Raw genomic sequence first — 19,355 nt, forward strand, 5'->3', positions numbered from 1 at the left:
TTCTTAGTGCCAGCAGCCTGGTTCCACTCTGTTTAAGGTGGGAACCAATCATTTTGGAAAAGGCCCTCCCCCCTTTCCCCAAAATGATGCCCAGTTCCTAACAAACCTAAAACCCTCTTCCTTGCACTATTTTCTCCTCTATGCATTGAGACTCTGGAGCTTTGCCTGGCTCTGGGGTCCTGCACATGGAATAGGGAGCATTTCTGATAATAATACCCTGGAGGTTCTGGATTTCAACTTTCTATCTAAAGTCCTAAATTTGGCTTCCAGAACTTCCCTCCTGCACTTTGCTGTACCATTGGTAAGCACATGTACCAAGATAACTGGCTCCTCCCCAGCTCCTCTATGTGACGCATGAGGTCTGCCACCTTTACACCAGGTAGACAAGTAGCCAGGTGATCCTCACATCCATCAGCCACAAAGTTATCTACCTCCTAATAAACCGCTATTTGGTAATTCAAAGCAGATTACATTGAAGTAGTGTAGGCATTTCCCTATCCCTAGAAGGCTTACAATCTAAAGATTTTATTTTACTAAAGGTTTTCTCCCTTTTTGTATCTCTGGAAAAAAAATCTTTAATAAATAGGGCCCTAAGTTTGTACCTGAGGCAATAGAGGTAAATTGATTTGCCCAAGGTCACAAACAGTGGCAATGGAATTTTAACATTAGCTTCCCATGTATGTAGTACAGTGCTCTAACCACTAGGCTATTACTCCACTCCACCTAGATTGAGTGTCAATGTGGAAGAAATGGTAGCCAAGAGAAATGCAAACAGTATCTGGACTCTACAACCTTGAGGACCCAAAGTTATCTTGTGCCACTCCTCCAGGAAGGATTAGCTTCTGCCACTCACTGGATATGGCAACTGTTGAGTATTTGCAGGGATCAAAAACTGGGCCCAGGTTTTAGTTGGACCTGCTAAGTCATCTTAGACTTATGGCATTCACCCTATCTAGTTCTAACCAAAAGTTGTTGCTGTTGAGCTGGAAGAGGCACGAGCCAGTACTTTGAAAAGATCAAAAGAGACACCTTTGGAAGTACGGTCTCTTAAAAATAGAAGCAGCATCTTGAAGAAGGCTGCTGCTTTGGCCCCATCGAGAGAGATTGGGCAGCTACATTTTATTCTTTTAGTTGGGTAACAGTTTCTCTGGGCTTTTCTCCCAGGAATAGCACATCTGCTAACATCTCGTGAATGCGGCTTTCTCTGAACCAGGCCACGCATCAAGCCCCAATGAAGGCAGATGAACTATGTGAAATGGTATCAAATGACTTATACAGTGTGAAGAAGATACCATATGCATTCTTTCATGTCTAGCAGTAGCTGAGGGTTATAATTTCCTTCTTCAGTAGGCTGAAGGGGTTTAGTTTTTGTATGCAATCATGTAGATAAGGTACCATATAAAATTAGTGAACAGAGCAGTCAGCATTGCGCTCTGAAAGACTTCCTTCCCAAAATTATCAACCCTTCTTTTGACAATATTCCATAGATAACATATCAATATTTCAAAACACACTCACAATTTCGGTGTCATTCTCGACCCTAAACTTGACATGCAAGCTCATATTGGTTAAAATTTCAGTCTATAAATTGCATCTTCTTAACCACATTTACCCGACCCAACGGCTTTCAGAACTGTTTTACAATCCTTAATACTCAATGGTCTTGATTATTGCAATTCCGTCTATCATGGTTTACCTCAATCATCAATAAGACCACTTCAGTTGGTACAAAATGCAGCTGCACACCTTTTAACACTAGATTACAGGAACATATTTCCCCAGTCTTGTTCAACCTGCACTGACTACCCATATTGTTAAGGGTCCAATATAAAATTTAATCCATTCTCCATAACCTCATTCATAATAATAAAAGTCCTTGGCTTTCTACTATTTTATATCTTGACATGCCCTCACATAATCTCAGAACAAAAAAACAATTTCTTTTGCAAGTTCACTCCCCCAAAGCCACAAAGTTTGTAGTAACTAAAGATCGGGCCTTTTCTATCACTGGCCCTATTATATGAAACTGTATACTATCTTCCCCGAGAGCCTTATACAATAAAAAGAGAGTTCAAGAAAGCTTTAAAAAACATCTAAACAGATTTTAAAGATTTAGTGTAAATTTTATAGCCTTTTCTTTATGTTCATCTGCTATTTTATGTTTTCATTTGTATTTTATTTGCATATTTTTATAATGTACTCTTATTTTTATCGTATTATGCTTGTTTTACTTGTAAACCACCTCAAATACTGGAGGGAGCTGTCAAATTATTTTAAATAAATACATTAAATAAATAAATAAATAAATAAATAAATAGGTGTGTCTATGATCTTTCCCTAGAGGGAAATTTGAATAAATCCTTGTTTTCTTTGCCTTCTTTAGATCAGACTAGATGACAACAAATTGCTGAAATAACTGAATTTTTCCAAAACCAGATGATTTTTCAACTCTAAACTTAAGGTCTAACTTTCTTGGATAAAGATGCAAGATACCACATTCTCATCTGCAATTGATTTAGAATGTCGTGAACTGAGAGAGCCACTGGTTCTGATAGCATCTCTAGAATTTGAAGGCTGCCAAGGACTTCTGTCTAGGGATCTTTATTCCTGTGAACATTGACTCTGAGCATTTTTCAACATTTTTTCAACATATTTTGACTAAGTCAGGTCTTGCAGGGGAGAGAGATGCTCCAGGGGGAGCTCCAAAGCAGGTCAGAACCTGTTGGACCTATTTTGGAACCCAAGGGCATAGTTATACTAATCCAGGACCCCAATGACAAATATGCGAATCAGGGGATTGTCACAGTGGTTTGAGAGCATAATCCCAGGTCTACAGCTCTGACCAATTTGATTCCACTACAATAGAATGAGATGAACTTCTTAGCAAGTATTCTGATGATGTGTTCAACCTAAAAGGAGAAAATCCTAAAGAATTACTGTAGCGATGCTGGAAAGGAGAGGATGGAAGGTTCCTTCTGTTTCCTTAGTCAAAGAGGTAAAAAAGAAAAACCCAAACATTTCACCAATTCTGCTATCTGGTCACGTGACTGCCATGTACCCTAACCTGGTATAGGTGGTGGAGCATCTTTTGAGACAAGAATGGGTTCCTGCTCTTGGAGGTAAATGGTACCTGAGAACAAATGGAAGCCCTGTGCCAGAAGCTTGGAAGGGCAAAAGCACTCTGGTAATGGAAGGAGGCATAGATAACACATCTCCTTCTGCTCCTAATGTTAATCAACCAGCATAAAGCTGTACTAGCAATTTTGCATACTGCGTATGTTCAAGGCTCAATGAATTGATTGATTCAATGTCTTTGATTTATGCATTGTTGGGACCAGCTACTTCCAGGTCTTTGACAAAGCATGCTTCAATTGCATCAAGTCACTTTGTTCAAAGTGCATTAATGAAGCTGGGATAAAGCGGTAATAGATCAATGGCATCTATGTTGCTTGCACTGAAAGGACATCTGTACCACAAGTTCATGCGCTGTGTGTCAATGGTGCCAAAGCACCATGCATCGATGGTGCCAATGCACTGTGCTTGGAGGATTTGTGCTTCATCATTGATTGCTCAGTTCCGTAGAGTGATGCCACTTTTTTCTCGATGCAGGGTGGCTAGCAATTCACAACCCTGAGGTTTCAGCCTGGTTTACCAATGAGAGAGTTTTTGAGGAGTTTGTGCTCAATTCTTGTCCTAGCGAGGTAGATAAAGCTGCACTGTAGGAGAAGGACCAACTGCAACTTTGAGAGACTTACGCAGTTCTTCCAGTCTGGAAAATTGAGTGCACAGGGACACCTATCTGCAAGCATAACAGTTCGCCTGGTTAAGATCCAGACAGAGTAATTCATTGCCATTGGGGAGGGACATTATCTTACCACAGATGGAGCTTTTTTTTTTTTTTTTTGTAATACAATTTTTATTGAGTGATCAAACCTGCTCACCATGGTCTTCTTTTTACCAGACATTTTGAGGAGGCAAAACTGAGGAAGGGTTTTTTGTTTTTTAAGTAGTATTGCTGTTGTGGGGCTGCAGGAGAAACAAGGCAACTTAAGAAAAATACTGAAGAAAATAATGAAAATTGTTTACATATATAAAAAAATTATTTGGAGAAATGGAGTACACATCCGTGCTGTGCTTGGTCAAAAAATGACTGAGGAAGGCTGATGAGACAACGCCTGTGTGGGAATTCCCGAGCATGCTTAATACAGCTCAAAGCTCTACTAGCTAGGAGAGAAGTCTGTTTGGTGCTGCCAGATGACAACACCCACATGTCATGGCTAATTCAGCCTGCTTATTGACAGAAAATATAAATCTTTACAGCATATATGTGACAAACATTTGTCACCTTGGTGGTTTCCCATAAAGGATAGGTTTATTTATTTTTTTTTTTTTTTTTAAAGATAGCTTACCTTCGGTACAGAGGTTCAATAGTCACATGAATAAGCTTGCAAAGTGCAAGAGCTATGGATTTACGTGACGTAGCATAAAATGCAGGCATATGATCCATAATATTTTGTGCGTGCTGCCAATCACCAATCTTCAACAGTGCTTCCAATAGTCCAAGTTTCTGGTTGTCAGGCAGCTAAAAAGATAGTGAGCAAGAACAGTGAGAACTTGAGGGGCCTACATTACTTTAAGTATTCTTATTTATGAAGACTGTCTAGATCAATGGGCCCCCAAGCCAGTTGGGTTTTCAGGATATCCACAATGAATATGTATGAGATAAATCCGCATGAAATATCTATCTCATGCATATCCTGAAAATCTGACAGGACAAGTTTGGGAGCTATAATCAAGGCCCATTTTATATAATACAAGAAGTACTGACTAGTTAATATGGGGTAGGCAACTATGGCCCTTGAGTACTGCAAACTGGTCAGGTTTTCAGGTTATCCACAATGAATATGCATGAAATGTGTTTGCACGCAATGAAGGCAGTGCATGAAAATACATCTCATGTACTGACCAGAGCTGCCTACCCTTGAATTAAGATCATCATGCAACAAGTGACTACAGGAGAAAGGTTTTCTAAACTCTCTATATCCACACACTTTCACCAACTACATATAACCATAATGCTACTGAGGTAGTAATGATGGCCAGTTAATACTGAAAATCTTTGCACTTAACTCCATCCCTTGTTCCCTCTTAGGCAACATTTTGCTCTTTGCAAACATTTGCTGCTAATTTAACAGATTGATTTAACAGATTGATTGAGTGCACAGTAAACCTACCAGTATAAATAGTTCAATATCTCATTAAACTAGATCTTTAGAAACACAGGGTGAAAATTTTGCCCTATCGTTAAAATTCAAACCAGACTTCAAATCCTGCTTCTCTCACTAGTGTTCCTTGGGACCTTGGGCAAGTCACTTCACCCTCCCTTGCCCCAGGTACAAACATAAGGCCTTATTTACTATGCATGTTACCATATACCAAAACAGACTTGATTAGTAATTCTGTTACTGGAAAATCGGTATATAAAAATGCTAAATAAATAAATATACAAAACGGGAGAAAACCTTTAGTAAATAAGCCCAATAGATAGCTACCTAACCAAAAGATTTAGAGTCTACTGTACCTAATTATAACTCACCTTAATTAAACTCAGATTTGTAAAGGGAAGCAATTGAACTAAAAAAAAATCCAAATCCAAAATCCAATGGAGAATTTCCACAATTGATCAGAATACTCTATAAATAAATTCCATGCTACTCTATATTATTCCTTTTGACTTAATCTTACTAACGTCATAGAAATAGAGAAGTGAGACATTCATCTTAGATTTCAATGGAAGGAAGCAGATTGGATATTTCTAAGGCACAGAACAATTAGGATTCAACAGGCTTCATTACATAACTCTAACACAAACAAGTCCAGAATTGTATGGGAACTCCAAAAAAAAAAAAAGTTGTATGACTCCAAGACCTTCTAACGTTTGCCAGTGGCAGGATGCCCGCAACCAAAAGCACTCATTGGCATCTATGCTGACCCAGCTCTTCGCAATAATGCCGCCATGACGCCAATGCCACTGGGCCCCAGGTCTTTCTAGGTGTGCACATGCGCAGCGCAGGTGCCTTTTAAGACACCATGGTGGGCAACAGACTTGCTGGTGCACCCCGATGATTTTACACAGCTGGGTATAATAGCCCCAGCCACTCTCCCTAACCTTGCCTCAGCAACAGGTCTTCTTGCTTCTAGCAGTGCGTGTTACTCCAGCATTCCTGATCTTACCTTGTTCCAGTGTTCCTGTATCTTGCCTTAACCAGTCTTGCATCATCCTGGTCCCTCGCCTGCCTGCCTGGTATTGACCTCTGCTAAGGACCTATACTACTCTCTTGCCTGCCACCTGCCACTGTCCTCTGCTTTGGACCTCAACTATGCCTTGCCTGCTGCCTGCCCTAACCCTTGGCCTGACTCTGGTATCTGCCTGAACGTTGCCTGCCCTGACCTTCGTCCAGCCGCAGATTCATCTTCACTTCCCTGTGGGACTCTTGCCTAAGTCCTGCTGGCCCCTGGAACCCAAGGGCTTAACCTACAGGGAAAAGAGCTGGTATAGGTGAAAGTCCAGCCTTGTCCCAGCCTAGAATGCATTCGTCAGCTGTCGTTGTGGGTCTAGTAGGTTCACCACATTACACTTTGTGTGTGTTTCAGTTGTTCAGGGAATGGGTAAGTGAGTGTGCGTGCTTCTCTGTGGGGATGGAATAATGAGGGTAAGGGGAGGAGTATATGTGTGTAGTCAGTATAATTGTATGTAGAGATGTTTGTCTGGGAAATATCTGGGGGTATGGTACTGGCATACTCTTTCTCCCTTACATTCTTTGCTTCCTGCCCTTCCCTCCTCTCCCATTCTTACTTTAACCCACCCCTCTGACTCTTCACACCTCTTACTCTTTCTCCTTCCCAAATACTTATCTTGGTCACCTACAGCTCCTACTCCTTTTTAACTGGCAGTGTCCGAGCTACCCGTCAGGACCACTGCTCAGTTGTGCTGTCACCACTTTCGCTTTGGTTGGTGGAGCCAAGGTTCCCTGGCAGCACCATTTCTCCATTTGCAGTGGGCTCTTCTCTTTGGACAGGCTCCAGAGCTTATGTTTTGGCTTTTGCCTGCCAGTCCACTAATCCTGCTTGTTACATTTCTAACAGTGTCAAAGACGAGGCGGATGGACAGAGAGACAAAAACAGAAGCTTTTTGATTTCATAAAATGTGCAAAAATGCGGAAATCTCAATATCATTAAGGCTTCCATGGAACCTATTTTGTCTGAAATAACTATTAGAAACCCAAAGCTTTAATGATTCCTCTTCCCAACCCTGTCCTGTGGACCCCCCAGCCAGTCGGGTGTTCAGGATATGCACAATGAATATGCATGAGAGAACATTTGCATGTTATGGAGGCAATGCTTGCAAATTTTCTCGTGCATATTCATTGTGGATATTCTGAAAACCCGACTGGCTGGGGGGTCCCCAGGACAGAGTTGGGAACCACTGCTCAAGTGCAGTCTAACAATTGAGTGATACAGAGGCATTATGACATCCTCTGCTTTATTTTCCATTCCTTTCCTAATAATTCCTAACATTGTTTGTTTTTTTGACCAACACAGCAAACTGAGTCAATGATTTCAACGTAATAACTATGACGCCCAGGGTGGTAGCTCCTAACATGGAACCTAACATCGTGTAACTACAGCATGGGTTATTTTTCCCCATATGAATCACCTTAAATGTGTCCACCTTAAATTTCATCTGCCACATGGACGCCCAATCTTCCAGTCTCACAAGGTCCTCCTGCAATTTATGTGACTTATTACTCTGCATAATTTTGTGTCATCTACAAATCTAATCACCTCACTCTTCGTACCCCTTTGAAGATCAATGATAAATATATTAAAAATACCGGTCCAAGTACAAATCCCTGAGGCACTTCACTGTTTACCTTTTTACACTGTGAAAACAGACCAATTAATCCCTCTCTGTTTCCAGTCTTTAAACCAGATTGTAATAACTTTAAAAGTTATTCCATACTAGCAGAAAGATTTAAACATGGTTTTCAAGCAGAACAATTATTGTCAGTATTGTGCCACCTTGTGTATCTTAGTTGACAGCATGCCAGAGCCTTCATAAAACACATGACTGGTAAACTACATCCCAGTTTCTGTACTGCCTGTCTGCAGTTTTCTACCTTGATAACATAACATTCAATCTTTTTCTAGGACTGCTCTCATCTGTCTATCCAACTTTAATAATCATAATACAGAAGGATTTGTTTCATGTGGACATTAGTATGCAAAGCATGATATGGGCTGATGTGTTCAGTAACACTTAAAAGAATCTCTCTTATTTTCACTGCTTCGTTTCCTGAACCTGGCTTAGTCAACTGGTATCCACAATGCAAATCTGCAACTGAGGATGAAACATTTTGAAAAATCAACAGCTTAATGCTAGTAGAAACCGGTATTTCAGCCAACACTGGTCTTCACAGATAAAAGATAAAGGTTTAAAATGGAGAGGTTAGAAATCCATATTTCTGTCAAATGTAATTTAGCTAATTCTAATATACATGCTAAGAGTCTAAAATACGTATGCAAGGGTTTTTGTTTTGTTTTTTTTAACTACGCTATTGCTCCCATGTACTGCAAAGTTGCTTACCTTTAAAAGATGTTCTCTTTGAACATCAGGATAAATCAGTCATACATGTGGGAGTGTCTTCTGACAGCAACAGAACATATACTGGCAGCAGATGGAACAGTCTACAAGACCTTTCTGTTCTTGTGTAGCTGGCTCCGCACAGCTGCACACCATGTGGTCCCTTCAGTCATACATCAGAACTTACGAGAAAAAAATGTTTGAACTCCAAAAGGAGATGGGAGGGCATGTGTGACTGATCTATTATGCTGTCCACAGAGAACATCAGTTACAGATAACAATTTTGGTTTTTCCATGGACAAGCAAGATGAATCAGTCCCATATGGTGACTCCCAAGTTAAGGGATTTCTTGAAATTTGTACTCTCCTTAAGACAATCTGCACAAATGAGTGTTTGGCGGGAACTAGTAAAGCAAAGTGGTATACCTGTAGCAGGTGTTCTCTGTATGCAGAAAAATAAATCAGCCAAATCAGTGAGTGAGGACATCCAACAGTGCCAACATGGAGATGCTCTCTCAGAGATCAGATAGAAAAGACTTCTGAGCATGCGCAGAAGAGCACTGGCTCTTTGCGAGTCTTCCCACAGTCTTTTCACTAGCTGAGCTTCAACTCTAAGGGGAGAAGGATGAGACTGTGTGCATATTTTCCCTGCAGTCTACAGAGAAAGCAGAGTTGCTTACCTGTACCAGGTGTTCTCAGAGGACAGCAGGATGTTAGACCTCGCACATGGGTGACATCAGATGGAGCCGCAATGCGAAAAACTTATGCCAAAGTTTCTAGAACTTTGACTAGGCAAACTGAGCATGCCCAGCACGCCCTATACCACGAGTCCACGCGGGGTCCCTCTCCAGTCTTGTAACATAGAATTATAATTAAAATAAAAAATAGGAGAAACCCAACTCCTCAGGGTGGTGGGGAAGTATCATAAGGACTAACATCCTGCTGCTGACTTCAGAGAAAACCTGCGACAGGTAAGCAACTCTGTTTTCTCTGAGGACAATCAAGATGGTAATCATCACACCTGGGTGAATCCCTAGCTTCAGGCTGCTCCCCAATACAAAAGGGGATCAGCAAGCACCCAAATGAGGTGCTAACGGGCACAACACTGGTGCTGTTGGTAACAGAGGGGGAGACAGCCTGAACCCAAACAACGGACCCTAGGCAGGGACAGTTGGGTTCTACATCTCAAAGAGATTCCAGAGGACAGACCAACCGAACCTTCTGTTGCATCGGACATCCCTATCCAGACGGTTCTGAGATGTGAATATGTGGAAAGAACTCCACATCGCAGCCTTGAAGATCTCCACAGGAAATGCTCGCAAGTAGGCCACAGACACTGCCATAGCTCTGACAGAATGAGCCTTGATGCCCAAGATGCAGTCCCGCCTGGGCATAACAGAAGGAGATGCAATCTCCTAGCCAACTGGATAGTGTCTGTTTGACAACAGTAATACCCAATCTATTTCTATCAAAAAAAAAAAAAAAAAAAGTTGGGTGGTCTATCTATGGTCTTCTGTCCACTCCAGATAGAAGACTAAGACTCACTTGCAGTTCAAACTGTACAGTGCTCATTCGCCTTGGTGCGAACGGATCCTGGGAAAAAAATGCTGGCAGGATGATCAAGTGGTTAAGATGAAAGTCTGTCACCACCTTAGGCAGAAACTTAGGGTACGTACACAAGACCACCCTGTCATGATAAATCTTAGTGTAACTGTAAAATGGATAAGTCACTAAGGCCTGGAGCTCGCTGACCCTGCGCGCTGAGGGGACCGCCACCAAAATTATGACTTTCCAGGTCAGGAACTTCAGATCACAGGTGCGCAGCAGCTCAACAGGAGCTTTCATCAGCTGAGCTAACACCACGTTGAGGTCCCAAGACACAGCAGGAGGCGTTAGAGGAGTACTCTACCATTTTTTCAAAAATTGACTACTGCAACACCATCCTCCTAGGCCTCCCCAAAAACATAATATACCCCCCTCCAGATGCTACAAAAATGCTGCTGCCCAGATCCTCACCAGCACCCGCAAAAGTGAACACATCACTCCAATTCTCAAGGAGCTACACTGGCTCCCAGTATCCTTCCGGATACAATATAAGGCCCTTACCCTCATACACAAATCCCTACATAATCAAAACATGCAATGGATCAACGATTCTTTGTTATTTCGCACCATCACAAGACCTACCAGAACGCAATACTTAGCAACTCCACGCACGCCATCTCCCAAAATAACACACCTCAATGCCACGAAACAACGTGCACTATTGCTGGGCCTACGTTCTGGAACACCATGCCAACTGACTTGAGACAAGAACTCTGCCCTAAAAAATTTAAACAAAAACTAAAGACATGGTTATTTAAGCAGGCCTACACCTGAAACTATATTACTGACTCCCCTCCTCCCCCCAGTAAACCCCCTTACCTCTCTACATTACAATTTTTCTACTCTCCTGTTCATTTCACCATTCTACTCCTCCTCCTACTGAGAACCTACCACTCTACAGTGCAATTAATTTTCTAAGCTTAACTTTCACTTTGAAATTCATCCCTCCTTCTATTCTATTGCATATAATTCTTTTAAACTTAGTCAATGTAATTCAATGTCAAGTTCACCGACAAACTATACCTTCAAGTCACTCTGCTATACTATATCACTAGTCAAATTTATTTATAATATATGTAAATTCTATACAATATAAAGCCTTTGTTACCACGCTATTTTAGAACCTAGGTAATGTTAATATTATCTAATATTACTGTTACCTCGTTACTCTAAAAATTCCTATGCAATGTTATCTAATATTACTTTTCCAAGCTATTATATGGTTTAAACCTCAGTTCCCTTTAAAGCCCTTGGTTATGCTACATTCTCGTTCAATGTAAACCGATATGATGTTCCCAATGAATGTCGGTCTATAAAAATATTAAATAAAATAAAGGAATCAGAAGATACACATACAGAAGACCCTTGCCCCAATAACTGGCAAGGGCGTCCAAGGCTGGTTTGCCGTCTGACCTATTCAGGAAGCAGAACAGACGCACCTTCCTGTTGCAGGGGGATGCGAACAAATCTACGTCCGGGCTCCCCCAGAGGCGAAATATCTGATTCGCCACCCCCTGGTCCAGGGACCACTCATGGGGTCTGAAGGCTCGACTCAGCCTGTCTGCCTTTACGTTCTCCATCCCGGCCAGGTACATGGCCCTGAGCAGCTCCTGTGGCAGGACCCACAACCAGATCTGGAACGTTTCCTGACACAGGAAGTATGATCCTGTGCTTCCCTGCTTGTTGACATACCACATGGCTACCTGGTTGTCTGCTTGCATCAGGACAAGTTTGTTGGACAGCCAATCTTTGAAAGGCCATAGTGCATACCCAATCACCCAACGTTCCATGAAATTGCTTTGACAAGTGCGTTCCTGAGCAGACCAGAGAAACTGTGTGCTGAGCCCATCTACATGAGCTTCCCACCCCAGGGTGGAAGCATCCGTGGTTAGGATAATTTGGGTAGGGAGACTTCAAAAAGAGATCCCCCGCCACCAGGACAATGGGTCCCGAAGAGACAGGGTAACTCAGTTGCAATCCTAGAGGCTCTGAGTGGCCTGGTGCGACTGCGACCTCAGGATCCATTGGGCTGTGCACATATGTAAATGTGCAAGGGAGTGACATGGACAGTTGCAGCCATATGTCTAACATTCTCAACATGTGCCAGGCTGACACCTGCTGGATCTCTGACGTAATGGTCGTCAAGGTGACAACCCTCTGGCGAGGTAGGAAGGCTTTGGCCTGAGCAGTGTCTAGCAGAGCTCCTATGAAGTCCAACTGAAGTTACAGGCTAAGATGGGACTTTGGATAGTTGAGAACAAACCCTAGTGACTCCAACAACTGGACAGTCAAATGATAGACTTAGCAGCCCATGCCTGAGACGTGCTCTTGCTCAGCCAATCGTCCAGATATGGGAAAACATGCACTCCCAGCCTGCAGAGGTGCGTTGCCACCACAGCCAGGCATTTTGTGAAGACCTGCAGAGCTGACGTGAGCCCAAACAGCAACACCCATTACTGGAAGTGCTGTTTTCCCACCACAAATCTGAGATATTTCCAGTGACTAGGGAAGATATTGATATGTGTACACATCCTTTAAGTCCAGGGAGCATAGCCAGTCCCCTTTCAGCAAAAGGGTGGATCAAGAGGCCCAGGGAAACCATCTTGAACTTTTCTTTTCTTAGAAACTTGTTCAAGGCCCTTAGGTTTAAGATGGGACAGAGTCTCTTTGGAATCAGGAAGTACCTGGAGAAAAATCCCCACCCTCTTTGCTCTGCTGGTACGGGCTCAACCACTCTGGCTGTTAAGAGGGAGGAAAGCCCCACTAGTGGTACCTCCTGATGCACTCCCAGCCCCTAAAATGGGCACAAAGAGCGCCGGTAGGCCTTTAAATTCCGCCCTACCTAGGCACCAACCCTCTCTTCGGCCACGCGGCCGGCACAGCTCCTCCTCGCTACCTCCACCGCGATCGGCGGCATTGACCCATCGGGGTCCCTGGAGGCCCACCTCGACCTGCCGTCTGCGACCGCCACCCGGACGACCCCGAGGCCTGCCCCGAGGCCCGCCCAGCTCCAACAGCATCACAAGAGCGCCGGTAGGCCTTTAAATTCCGCCCTACCTAGGCGCCGCGCGCCAAAGGAGCGCGACTAAGGGGCTGGCCCCTTAGTGCGCCCCTTTGTGCCACCCCTTTGAGCTGCCCCCCCCCTTTTATATCTGTACCCAAAGATTCTCTAGGCCTATAACCTCCCCAGGCTCCTTCCCATGCAGATACCCTTACCCAATATCCACCCTACACCCTACTCCTTACTAGCCCATATTACCCCCTTCACCCTCCCAAAGCCATCCGGTCACAGCCTCAGATAATTGCCACGCCATGCACTCCCTCCTCATCCCACCACCCCCCCCCCTCTGCACCTGCCTTCCCCGCAATAAACCCCTCCCCCCCTCACACCCCAGACGCCTCACCACCATCCCTATCACTCACAAATTCCATCCCACCTCCCTCTCTATAATAACTCTACTGCTCATCAACGCACAATCCATCTCCAAATAAATTCCCATTATCCACGACCTTCTAACAGACAATCACCCAGACATCCTATGCATCACCGAAACATGGCTCAAATCTACTGATTCCACCCTAATCAACCAACTTCCCCATTCTACCTACAACATTTTCCCGCTCCATAGACCAAAGAAAAAAGGAGGTGGTCTCCTCCTCATTGCACGAAAAGAGCTCAACCTCAAATACATCCCCCTCTCCCCCACACCCCCTCTCGAAATGGGACTCTTTAAATCCATAAACCTCCAAATCCTTCTCCTATATGCCACCCCCCCCCCCCCCCCCCCCCCCCCCCCCCCCAACAGCCTAGGTCAAAACCTCTCCACCCTCATCGAAACCATCTCATCACAAATCGACCTGGACCTTCCAGCAATAATACTAGGAGACTTCAACCTCCACCTCGATGCCTCCCCCCTACAACCACAATGCAAACTCCTCCTTGACACCATGAATGCGATTGACTTCAAGCAAATAATCCACTCTCCAACACAAAAATCAGGACACACCCTCGATTTGATTTTTATCAACAGCAAAATCTCTACATCCAATAGTCCTACAACCACCACATCCATCCCCTGGTCCGACCACAGACTCATCCAGACCACCCTCCACCTTACAAACCACCACCCCACTCCAAACAACTCCAAAAAATACATCAGCTTCCAAAAGCCGTGCCCCAGTGACATCCTTGCTGAAGACCTCGCTAATGCTCTCACTACACTGGAGCTCAAAGACCCAAACACGGCCATCAACTCCTAGATTGACATCAACTACAAACTCGCCAAATCAAAATGCCCAACCATCACCAAAGCAATTCCCAACAGCAACTCCCACAACATCCCATGGTACACCCCTGCTCTGAAAAACACCAAAAGATTACTACGTCAAGCCGAAAAAACCTGGAGAAAACAACCCACCTCCTCGCACCTTGATAGATACAGGACACTCCTCTACATCTACAGAACTGACACCGACAAAGCCAAACGTGAATTCTTTGGAAAAAAAATCCATCAACATCAACACAACCCAACTTCAACTTCATCTCCAAACTGACGCAACCCCCTCCCCTCTCCCCATCCACAAACAACACCACAAAGACCTGCGAAGATCTTGCACAATTCTTCTCTGATAAAGTCAGCAATCTCATTAATCCTAACCTTCACTCATCAGAACAAACTCCTTCTCCGAACAACGAAGCACCATCTACATGGTCCAACTTTGATCTCATCGCCTCTACTGAAGTAAAAAAGACCATCCAGAAAATCAACCCAGCCCAACACCCCATCAACTCCATCCCAGTCAAGTCTCTCAAGCTCATCCCTGACACCATCGCCAAACCCATTGCGGACATAATAAATACTTCACTAGAGCAGGGCATCTTCCCAGAAGCTCTGAAAAACGCCATCATCAAACCCATCCTCAAAAAAACACATCTCGACCCCTCCGATCTCTCCAACTACAGACCTATCCTCAAATCTCTCATTCCTATCCAAGATCATAGAGAAACACGTCAACCTCCAACTTTCCGAACACCTTGAAACTCATGACATCCTCTACCCCACCCAACACGGCTTCAGAAAATCCCTCAGCACCGAGACACTTCTTCTATCACTCACTGACACTGTCTTAAGAGGCTTTGATGCCGGTCAATCCTTCCTCCTCATCCTACTGGACATCTCTGCTGCCTTCGATACCGTAAATCATAACATTCTCACGACCCGCCTGATGGAGATTGGCCTCGCCGAAACAACCCTCAATTGGTTTCGATCTTATTTAGCCAACAGATCCTTCAAAGTTCAATTCAACAACAGCGAATCTAAACAATTTCCACTCCCCCACGGAGTCCCTCAAGGTTCCTCCCTCTCATCTACCCTATTCAATATATACATGCTCCCTCTCTGTAAACTCCTCTCCAGTCTGGACCTCACCTTCTTCATCTATGCTGACGACGTCCAGATTCTCCTCCCCGTCAAAGAAAGCATAACTAACATCATCTCCCTCTGGACTTCGCTCTCTCTACAAATATCAAATCTCCTTACGCAGATATCACTCACCCTCAACCACAAAAAAACCGAAATCCTCTTCTTATCTAACAAAAATACATCCAACTCTAGCAATAACAGCCCCCCCCAACCAGCCACCCTCCACTCTTTCCAATGAGGTCAGAGACCTAGGCTTCCACCTTGACTCAGCCCTCAACTTGAAGAAACACATCAAACCTTACAATCAAAGAAGGTTTCTACAAACTAAAAATCCTCAAGAAGCTCAAACCACTTCTATTCCACCATGACTACCGCACAGTTCTCCAAACCCTCATACTATCGAAGCTAGACTACTGTAACTCCCTCCTCCTCAGTCTTCCCGCCTCAACCATTAAACCACTTCAGCTACTCCAGAACGCCGCAGCCAGATCCCTCACAAACACCAACCAAACCTCCCACATCACCCCTACTCTAAAAGCATTACACTGGCTCCCCATCTCACACAGATCTCAATACAAAACCCTCACCGTATTACACAAAACCATCAACAACCAAAAAACCAAATGGTCTAAAAACCCTCCCCAACTTCATCAAAGCCAGAAATGCCTACGCTCCCAAAACACAGGCCTCCTGGTCATTCCACACATAAAACTTGCTCACCTATCTTCCACTAGACAACGCTCCTTCTCAATAGCCGGACCAACCCTCTGGAACCAGCTACCCTCTCACCTCAGACTGGAACCCTCTCTCCAAACATTCAAAAAACATCTGAAAACATGGCTGTTCCAGAAAGCCTACCAACTAGCGACCTAACTCCTCTTCCCTCCCACCCTCTTCTCAGTCCACACTTACGCCACAAGAAAGCCTCACCGCATATAATAAGCAAGACATAAAAATCACCATTCTTCAAGATCTACTCAACTGTTACAATGTACAAATTACTGTCCCTGTGATCCACTGTGTTCCACTGTGCTCCACTGTTAAATATGTTAAACTGTTAATATGTTAAACTGTTAATATGTTAAACTGTTAATATGTTAAACTGTTAATATGTTAAACTGTGTTTTCAATGTTAAAACTGTTCCTATGCATATACTAATGTTACAATGTAAAAATGGTACGACCTCCGTCATGCAATTATCCTGTTATAATGTGAACCGATGTGATGTACCCCAACGAATGTCGGTATATAAAAGCAAATAAATATAAATATATATTTGGCGGGTCACCCAATAGATTCAATTGGTACCCTTGATGGACAATGGACAGAACCCACTGGTCCGAGGTTATATTGGCCACTGGTTCGCAAAGACTTCACTAATCCCAGCCTTGCCATCTTCCTAGAAGAGGATAACGGGTCCAGAGTACTGGCGGAGAATTGTTGGAGAGTTCAATAGTGGTCCTGAAGTTGGGCCATAGCATCCATCACCCTATCTCCAAAGAGATTATTTCCAGTACACGGCACGTCAGCGAGTCGTTCCTGTACCTCTGGTTGGAGATCTGAGGCCTGCAGCCATGCCCTTCTGTGGGTGCCAATTCCTGCTGTAGAGATTCTCAATGCAGTCTCAAAAATATCGGTCATACAGACCTTATGTTTTCCGCACTCTAGGCCCTAATGCACCAGTGACATAAGGGTGTCCTACTGCTGTTGTGGCAGCAGCTCCAGCTACCTCCTGCACCTGCTTCCAGATGTCCCACCAGTACTGGCTCATATAGAGCTGGTAGGCAGCAATGCGGGCAAAGAGCATGGCACCTTGAAATACCTTCCTCCCTAGAACGTCCATCGCGCTATTGTCCTTCCCCGGGAGCACAGAGGAGTGAGTCCGAGAGTGCTTGGCCCTCCTGAGGACAGATAGGACCAGACGCTTATCACATCCGGTAGCCTTCTGGATGAGGTAGACCCTATCTGCCTTCTTATTGACGGGAGGCAATGTGAAGGTGTTTTCCCATATCCTCAGCAGCAACTCCGTAAGGATCTCATGTAATGGGACCACAACGATATCCTTAGGAGGCTCCATAAACTGGAGGATCTCTAGCATTTTGTGCCCGGCATCCTCCTCAGTTAATAACTGAAAAGGAATGGCTTCTGCCATCACCCTCACAAACCTGCAAAGGTTAAGTCCTCAGGCGGAGATTTCCTTGACTCCTCTGGAGAAGAAGGAAGTCTGAAGGGAGACCCTCTGAAATGTAATCCCCCCAGGGGTCACAGGGTTCGTCATCCTCACTGTAAGCTACAGTGATGGGTCCCTAGGTACTTGGCCTTCGTCCAGAGGTACAGGCACTAGTAAAACTGGATCGGGGGGGGGGGGGGGTGGCAGCAGGCCTCAGCGTCTCTGCCAGCCTCAGTGGAGCTTCCTCTTTGGAAGAACTGATAACCACCGTATCGGTAGGGGGAGGCCTCAGTGCCCCGCTGGGCACCGATGCCTGCTGAGTCTGTAATGCACATTGAGCTCTTCAGGAAGTGGTATGAGAATGTGTGGCACCGGGTCTGGTGCAAGTGCCCTAGGACCGAAGCCCTGCAGCGCCAAGTCCACCGCTAGCTGGACGCAATGCTCCAGCTCCTCCTCAAATGTTGCCGATGCCAACATCGACTGGGTAAAAGTAGTAGTTAAATCCTCTTCAGACCCTTGAGATTGATCGGTGTCCTGGCAGGACCAGGGAGACCATCTCAACCCCCCCGGCACCAATGGTGGATTGGCATTTCTCACCATGGGGTCCCTTCGGAGGCATCGCAGCACAAGCCGGTGCATCCCCATGCATCAAGGGGGCTGGTATTGATGCTTTTTCAGCTGCCCTTGATGCTCGGCCCAGTCCTTCCCCAGTGCCGAGGCAGATGATGAGGAATCAGACATCCACGGCCTGGAGGAGACAGACGATGCCTGGTCTCCAGCGCCCCTGTCCACAGATGGCATCGATGGAACTGACGGTCCCATCGATGTCGATGGCTCTGGGTCCATCGGTGCAGTTCCTTGGTCCTTTGATGCCAATGCCACTGATGGCGATGGTTCGGACTTCTTCGACCCGAAGAGCTGCTCCATCTTGTCAAGTCAAAGACAACATCTTTTTGGGGTTATCTGGGCACATAAACAGCAACCCCAGACATCATGCAATGCCCCCCAGGCAGAGGACACATATCTCATACAGATCTGAAATGGACATGGTCCTCAGGCACCAGGAGTATCGCCGAAAACTGGACATACCCATGTCATACGAAACAAAAGGGACACGAACCAAACACAATGGCTGGCGGGGCATCAATGGCTGGCGGGCACAGATGCACCAACAATATGGGGAATCGAACACGAAAGGAAACTTATCCGAATTGCCGAAAATCCTGACTAGCAGACACTCCAGGAAGGCACAGAGGGACCTAGCGATGGAACAACAAGAAAAAACCTGCAAAAAACGTGAGAAAAAGCAAAGTTTTCCACAAGGCCAAAAAACAGCCAAAGTGTGCTCACTCACACCATGAGGCTTACAGCTCAGCAGAAAAAGAGAGACTGAAGATGGACCCCCACGCGATCATGTGGTATAGGGCATGCTGGGCATGCTCAGTATGCCTAGTCAAAGTTCTAGAAACTGACATACATTTTCCGCATCAGGCTCCATCTGATGTCACCCAAG

General features: G+C 44.7%; 1 protein-coding gene across 1 annotated transcript in view; it reads right to left on the reverse strand.

Moving 5' to 3' along the window:
* The window catches only part of THOC2 (THO complex 2), a 780,683-nt gene that overhangs the window by 451,577 nt on the left and 309,751 nt on the right, over positions 1-19,355 (reverse strand). The window contains exon 12 of the mRNA XM_029607862.1: positions 4,410-4,582. Within this exon, the coding sequence (XP_029463722.1) occupies positions 4,410-4,582 (173 nt within the window). The remainder of the gene's footprint in view (positions 1-4,409; positions 4,583-19,355) is intronic.

The sequence above is a fragment of the Rhinatrema bivittatum genome, chromosome 6 (assembly GCF_901001135.1).
Source record: "Rhinatrema bivittatum chromosome 6, aRhiBiv1.1, whole genome shotgun sequence".
In the NCBI taxonomy this organism is placed as follows: domain Eukaryota; kingdom Metazoa; phylum Chordata; class Amphibia; order Gymnophiona; family Rhinatrematidae; genus Rhinatrema; species Rhinatrema bivittatum.